This window comes from Xyrauchen texanus, chromosome 16 (genome assembly GCF_025860055.1).
Source record: "Xyrauchen texanus isolate HMW12.3.18 chromosome 16, RBS_HiC_50CHRs, whole genome shotgun sequence".
In the NCBI taxonomy this organism is placed as follows: Eukaryota; Metazoa; Chordata; class Actinopteri; order Cypriniformes; family Catostomidae; genus Xyrauchen; species Xyrauchen texanus.
In genome coordinates, this window is record NC_068291.1 from 27,296,953 (window position 1) to 27,305,277 (window position 8,325).

The 8,325-nt window shown below is 36.2% G+C and overlaps 1 protein-coding gene across 1 annotated transcript in view; it reads right to left on the bottom strand.

The window, feature by feature from the left end:
- LOC127656752 (potassium voltage-gated channel subfamily H member 1-like) overlaps positions 1–547 on the bottom strand; it is an 85,535-nt gene extending 84,988 nt beyond the window's left edge. Inside the window, exon 1 of the mRNA XM_052145223.1 lies at positions 456–547. Within this exon, the coding sequence (XP_052001183.1) occupies positions 456–528 (73 nt within the window). The 5' untranslated portion in view covers positions 529–547. The remainder of the gene's footprint in view (positions 1–455) is intronic.
- Between the last annotated feature and the right edge of the window lie 7,778 nt (positions 548–8,325).

Sequence of the window (8,325 nt, forward strand, 5' to 3'; positions counted from 1 at the left end):
AGAGTAGGTACACCCTTGATTCTGGTAAAGTGTTAACAAACCTTTCAGCCCCAGTATCAGCCTTTAATAAACTCTTGCCCCTTTAAAAATATCTAAGAAAACGTATTTTATAAGCTAAAACTGTATGGACTACTTATAATGACATTTCTTCACTGTTTATAAATATACGTTATTGATAATATTTTAATCGTATTACAATCAAGCGTCCGAGCAATAGGCAATTAGATTTTTGTAGTCATATTTATCATTTGAAGTGAATTTTTTTTTTCGTTTTTCTTTTTTTTTTTTAACTTTGTGTTGCCTAGTATGCACACAAAAGTATATTGTCTTTATATAAACGTGTGCAATAAGTCTCCAAATTTACACCAAAAAGTTTTTTTTTTTAAATATGCGACACTAGCAATGATCATTTTGCTGTATGTGTAAGCGTCTGCTGGACGTATGGTGCTTCTTACCGTTAGACCGTCGGACAATATTTTCCAAAAATGTGTTTTGAGGGGCTACTAGTCCTCTGCGTCCCCCGGCCATCGCGGCGGGTCATGCGCTCCTGTTTGATCCCGGACCTGTCAGCATGAAATACCCCCACACGTCTCCGGTGTGTCCGTACACATCCACATACCGCTGCCGCATCCAGTGATGTGTGTGGCTCGGGACTCTCCTCACGCTCCCGAGTATCGCTCTCTCATCTCCACCCCGTTGACCCTCCGTGAACGGGTTTGACTGGCAAAACAGCGCCATCTATAGATTCATATTTGAAATAGCAGGTGTTAACAATGTAAATCAATAGATGGCGCTGTTTTATTAGTTACCCCGTGTTCAAATCTACCAATTCAGATCTTTGAACGCCATCTGCCGGTGCAAGTGTGTGGATTTATTTCTTAGTTGAGTAACTAAATATTGTACAACTCAGGTTTGCTGGTGATCGCTTCAGTTGTCTTATATTTAGTTATACATCTTCCTTTCATGTTTTATCATGCCAAGGTGAGGTTTTCTGTAGCATTTTATCTGCAGACTTTTCTAAAGGTAGACTTTGCATTTAATATGTCGACATGTACTGTACATTACATCCTCTAATTGACAAAGAAATGACCCAAAAAAGCTAAATCTTTTCATGCTTTGCTGGCTTTTAAAAGCCTTTGATTCCATTTTGCAGGAAGACTTCAAACTCAAATGAATTCAGTACAGTGTCAGGAGAAAAGAACCACTAAAAAATTGTACGCTAACAATGAATGTTACTACAGAATGTTACAACATATGATGTTACAGCATCATCATGTAAGAAGGCAACTTGAGCTCCTGCACAACTTCTGTCCAATACAGTGCATCCGGAAAGTATTCACAGTGCTTCACTTTTTCCACATTTTGTTATGTTACAGCCTTATTCCAAAATGGATTAAATTCATTATATTTTCCTACAAAAAATACCCCATAATGACAAAGTGAAAGAAATTTGTTTGAAATCTTTGCAAATTTATTAAAAATAAAAAAACTAAACATATCGCATGTACGTAAGTATTCACAGCCTTTGCCATGACATTCAAAATTGCATCCTGTTTCCACTGATCATCCTTGAGATGTTTCTACAACTTGATTGGAGTCTTCCTGTGGTAAATTCAGTTGATTGGACATGATTTGGAAAGGCACACACCTGTCTATATAAGGTCCCACAGTTAACAGTGCATGTCAGAGCACAAATCAAGCCATGAAGTCCAAGGAATTGTCTGTAGACCTCTGAGACAGGATTGTATCGAGGTACAGATCTGGGGAAGGGTACAGAAAAATTTCTGCAGCATTGAAGGTCCCAATGAGCACAGTGGCCTCCATCATCCATAAATGGAAGAAGTTTGGAACCACCAGGACTCTTCCTAGACCTGGCCGCCCGGCCAAACTGAGCGATTGGGAGAGAAGGACTTTAGTTAGGGAGGTGACCAAGAACCTGATGGTCACTCTGACAGAGCTCCAGCATTTCTCTGTGGAGAGAGGAGAAACTACCAGAAGAACCACCATCTCTGCATCACTCCACCAATCAGGCCTGTATGGTAGAGTGGCCAGACGGAAGCCACTCCTCAGTAAAAGGCACATGACAGCTCTCCTGGAGTTTGCCAAAAGGCACCTGAAGGACAAAATTCTCTGGTCTGATGAAAAAAGATTGAACTCTTTGGCCTGAATGGCAAGCATCATGTCTGGAGGAAACTAGGCACTGCTCATCACCTGGCCAATACCATCCCTACAGTGAAGCATGGTGGTGGCAGCATCATGCTGTGGGGATGTTTTTCAGCTGCAGGAACTGGGAGACTAGTCAGGATCGAGGGAAAGATGAATGCAGCAATGCACAGAGACATCCTTGATGAAAACCTGCTCCAGAGCGCTCTGGAACTCCAACTGGGGTGGAAGTTCACCTTCCAACAGGACAACAACCTTAAGCACATAGCCAAGTTAACAAAGGAGTGGCCCAGCCAGAGCCCAGACTTAAACCCGATTGAACATCTCTGGAGAGATCTGAAAATGGCTGTGCACTGACGCTCCCCATCCAGCCTGATGGTGCTTGAGAGGTCCTGCAAAGAAGAAGGGGAGAAACTGCCCAGAAATAGGTTTGCCATGCTTGTAGCATCATACACAAAAAAAACTTGAGGCTGTTGGTGCCAAAGGTGCTTCAACAAAGTATTTAGTAAAGGCTGTGAATACTTATGTACATGTGATTTTTGTTATTTTTTTATTTGTAATAAATTTGCAAAGATTTCATAAAAACTATTTTCACGTTGTCATTATGGGGTATTGTTTGTAGGATTTTGAGGAAAATAATGAATTTAATCCATTTTGGAATAAGGCTGTAACATAACAAAATGTTGAAAAAGAGAAGTGCTGTGAATACTTTCATTAATTGAATATTCTAATAGGGATTAACCTCCAAAAGGTAAATATAATGAGATTCCCCAAAAACTAGCCTCCACAAATATAGCTAGTTAGATAACAAGTCCTACTAGAACATAGTTACATCTGGTCTTGATACAGTAGCCTAAGTATCAAGACCAAGGAAAAAGTAAACAAAGTTTGTGGATGTCTGACAAGCTGAAGTGTGCAATTTCAGCCACTTTATCATCAAATGCATATTAAATTGCAAAACGAATCACTGTTTTCAAACTCTACCATCTTCCATTGGTTGTACAATCTGATGGTCACGCCCCAAAATCACACCACTGGTTGAGTCCATGTTGCTATGTCAGGATGAGAAGGATATAGCTGCAGGCAGTGCTCCAAAAAGGGGCGGGAGCTCAAAACCACCATTAAAGATATACGGAACCCCTACTTCACCCTTTCCCTAACCTTACCGTGGAAGTGACGCCCCCTTTTGGAGTTGCTGCAACCTCCTTTTGGAGTAACCATGCCCTCTTTCAGAGATTCTGCCCTCATTTGGAGTTCTCTGGCGTAGCTATACCTACTTGGGCCTGATGGGCTTCTCAAATAAACAGAGGGATGTTCTGAGATTGCCACGGAGACACAGTGTAACACATTTAGGTGAAATCAACATTCAAATGGTGTTTTACAAGTGTAGCAAAACTCCAAATAATGCCTGCAGAAGAAAATTAGTATCATACTAATAATAACAATTCAAAAAGAGAACATAAAATGTAATTCTCATCTAAGACAAAGTAACAACCAGATCCTCAATTATAAAGTTTCACAAACTTCTTAAGCCTGAAACTCTGTCAAAATGTTATCTAAAATAAACTGTCTTCCTATTAACTCTACATAGCTTTATGTAAATCGCAATTCCAGAGTAGTGGTTGCAAATTCTAATTCATATGCTACTTGTCAAGGTGGTTGTAGCCGATGTTTGTGATAAATTTAACAATACAATTTCCCAATAATATTAAGGGTTGTGGTTATGATTAAGGATTATGGTTAGGGTCATATCTAAATATTACAATGATAATCTTGATAATTTACTTGATACAGTAGATATTCACTATATAATAGTGTAATAAGTGGTTAAGGTGAATGACCTCTAATCCAATTTGCTCTACAATTGTGGGTGTGAATCCCATCTTGCTGGACTTTGTAAGTATTAAAAAGTTCATCATAACATACTGTATAATGTTAACACCAGACCATATGGTAAAGTGCTCATAAATGTATTGGATAACTTTTGTAAATCCCATTTTGAGAGGAACCTTTGACTACATTTAGTTCACATTTGAGTGAAACCTTTCAAGGTGGTTGACAGCTAATGAAGCAATTATGAACCTCTGAGCATAACAGCCATACCACACACTGAAAAAATGTGCTTAATGTGGTAACATCTTTAATCAACCAGACGTAACAAATGAACAAATACGTTTTTGTTTGATTCAAATAAAAATATGTGACTTTCTCAAACATTTTGTGTCACTTTGACCAAGGATTTCATTTTGAGTTTTATGCACTAAAGTAAAAAGGAAGGTCTCAGCTTTCTAATTATTAAATGTCTATGGATCTATCCCAAACCATTGGCAACAAATAATCAAGTATAAAAAAAATAGTTTTTAATAAAACAGACTAAATATACCAAACAACTATCAGACATTGTTCAATAGAATTGGAAAATGTATTCAAGCATACATTAAATGATTAACAAATATAATCTGTTTGAAACAATCTTTGTACATTTTTACATCAGCAAAAATAATTTCTATGTGTTAGGTCAGATAGAAACAGTTCCAGGTAGAACTGTCAGGTAGAGTAACACGTTCTCTTTACAAACTACACTTTGGTTTTTATTAGTGGATAGTTTAATTTATTATGGCTAAATTCAACAGGATAATTATTTATGACGCAAATACCATAAACCAAACAGTCTCTCTAATCCTAGTCCAAACCTTAATCGCCACACCCCTCAAAACTAAATGTTGTGGTTAAATTAAACATACAATTAGCATCTAACATAATAACTAACAAATACTGTAGATATGTTTAGAAGTTTTGATGATTTTAGAGTACTTCATATTTTAAAAGTAGCCTTTGAGATAATCTTTTGATCTGAAGACCACCAACAAGAAAGTTAGTCACTGAACTCCTTTACCACTTTACCATTTCATCACTGCTGCAACATGGAGGCTGGACTGTGTTTTATTTAAGAAATCATTTGGTCTGTAGTGTTGCTAAATTCATCATATGATCACAATATTCACTGTCTTTAGCTCTAATCCATGTTCAATTCCATCTCACTTAAGTTTCACTCAGATGTCAATTGTTTCTATATTAACTTTTTTTATTGAGTTCCAGATTTACTTAATGTCCAACATGTTACATAAATAATCAAAACAGTTATCTTTTATCTGCCAGTGTTTATCATTTAGTGAACTCAAGGTGAGATGTTTATCTTATCAATGAGAGTAGCTGTAAAATGATCAGAAATTTATGATATATATATATAATATATGTGTGTGTGTGTGTGTATCTAATCAGATTTAAGATCTGCACTCCTGATCCTAATGGCACAGACACATGACAACATAAATATTAAGCACTTTTAAATGTGGAATTTATTTCAGGTAAAATGACCAAACCACTCTGCGTTCAGTAATCTGCTATCAGTACACTGTTCGCCCTTCAATTCTTTTCTGAACACCTTCTTTTGCAACACTGCATACGGCTCTTTTTTTCATTAATCATTCAGCCCACTTGATCAGAAAGTGTTCTGTCATAAAGGTAACAAAGACATAAAACCCGGACAATAAACTCCCTCAATGTGAAACAATAATACCACTAAACACTTAAAAACCTTGATAAGTGACAGGTTATTCAATAATCAATAAAAAAATAAAACCCATGTTAACGTCCTACCTCCAAACACGCAAACTAACAGTAGGCGGGTCTGAGATTTTGCAAAAGATTACATTGTATATCAAAGCAGGTATTTTTAGGTTTATAGAGTATAGCTGCAAAACTGCACTGTACTCCAGACAGCTCCAAACAGAGGATGATACATTCCATCATGGGGATTAAAGTTATACATTTCTCTTTCTGTGCACAGATTCTGATCCTGACCCTTTTAACTTGCAGGTGTTCAGGTATTTAAACCTCTTTTAATTTTCTGCCACTTTTTTCCAGCTATATATTTTCTCATTTGATTTTCCTAAAACTTGAATACTTTGACATCACATAAGTAATGACAAGATTTCACTCTTCAGCCTGTAAAGAGGTTAATAATGACTTTGTCATGGAGCAGATGTGAGAATTTGTGTGGTATACTCTTCTCTTTCTATGTTTGACTATTTCCATCTGACTCCTACAGCATTACATTACAGTAAATGTAGTAAATTCACCACCTATTCAAAGAAAAAACAATCGCCACTATTGCTAAATGTAGTGTCTTTGTGTGTGTGTGTGTGTGTGTGTGTGTGTGTGTGTGTGTGTGTGTGTGTGTGTGTGTGTGTGTGTGTGTGTGTGTGTGTGTGTGTGTGCGTGTGTGTTACAGCATCTGGAGATGAGTTCAGTCTGGGAAGCCACCTGTTCTGTGCTATTTCATCCACTTTACCCAGTACTCCAGCTTCTGGTGAGGAAACTTATAAGACAATAAAATTAAAGAAGAAACATCTCTCAGAGATTTGCCTGTAAATTGTCTCTTAATTTCTTTCACAGTAAATTCTCTCAGGCCAGCTGATGTGTCTGTGATATCAGCACTGGTTTTGTCTGACACGGAAAGGTATGTTCAAATTCATCATATTGTTCCTAAACTGTTCACAAAATTAATTTGAATTAAGGCAAGCTTAAAAAGACTGACACAGAAAAGCAATAGAAATGTTACTATTGCATTTTTTTGCATAATGTGGATAGCCACAAAAAATTATTTAGACTTGTCTCTCCTTTTTAAAAAAACATAAATGGGGCCAATATTTGGAGGGTTTGAAGGCAGAAATGGGAAGCTTATAATTTTATTAAAGCACTTATACTGTTAAAAAATCCTGTTATTTGAGCTGTAAAGTTGTTTTAAGGTCATTTTAAGGTTTACAGGGTTATGCCTTTAATAGCAACGAAGTTGGAAAATGTGATATAACTACACAGAAAAAGTTAGTAAGCAATTTTATCACACTAAAATCATGTTAACATGCATATTGTTTATGTCTTGTGACTATAATTTTGAAACAGTGAGTGTTTTAACATTTACGGATTGACCACATTTACTTATATTGTCAGTGCATCACTGTAACCAGTTTTTTAACCTCTTTACTGGCAGACCCACCTGAGGGATGGAGTGGACAGCTATTATAGGGTCAACCATGAACTATTAATTATTAACATGGGAGGACAGTAGATTGGCAATAAATAAATAAAAACACTTGCTTGTCTTAGAACTAACTAAATATGACTGTTTTTAAATGATTTTAACTATTTATTGCATGTGTTATTGTTACTACATGTACATCTCATTCAAAATGATTAAATTGGGTTTTATTCTTTATGTGCATTTTAGCAGATCTGATGAAATTAGAGCCCTAAACAGACTGTCAGGTAAGGTCTCGAATTTATATATATATATATATATATAAATGTATTTTTCTACTCAGTTACAAACAAAATACAGCATTTATTCAGTCAACCAATGGATGAACAAAAATGTAATCTACTGTATGTCAGGTTTTATTTTAACTCCACTCATCTGGACAGTTTCATTTACCTATTTTGTTACTGAGTAACAAAACATATTGATTAACTTCACAAAGGCCCTTCACACTTTTATGTGTGATCATCTGGCTTGATTAAAAATATATCTCTGTGGACAGGTTTTGTATTTAATCTTAGTCCTTGTGGTGAAATGCCATTCAAGGCCATGGGAGAGATGCGTTACCCCATATATCTGCAACCATCGGTGCAAGTGACTTTTTCTTGCATTAAGTTCTAAAATATGATAATTAAAATGACATTGTAAAAGGAGCATTTCTTTAAGTAGAGAATTTCTCTTACAGTTTAAAATCTTTTAACCTACAATGTTGTAAAGTATTAATGGGAACAATCCCACTGTAAAAGTCCTTGAGACAAGTTGTTAAAGTTTTTTCATAATCTCATTAATACTTTGAATGTGATAATATTGTCTTATCTTCTTAGCACACACACTTACGCACTTAGTTTGAGGTTGATTATGTTCGGTTGGCCAAATGCCGTTGTTCTGTTTACTACTAGTTGTGATACGGTTATCACCGCAATCCTTTGAAAGGCATCGGTGATATAATGCATCATTACAGAATCTTCAGAGAAAATTCATTCAGAAAGAGAGAGGTCCAAAAATCATTTTGAGTTTGCAATGTAAAATCAGGCTAAACCGGAGTACTTTATACAGTTATTTAA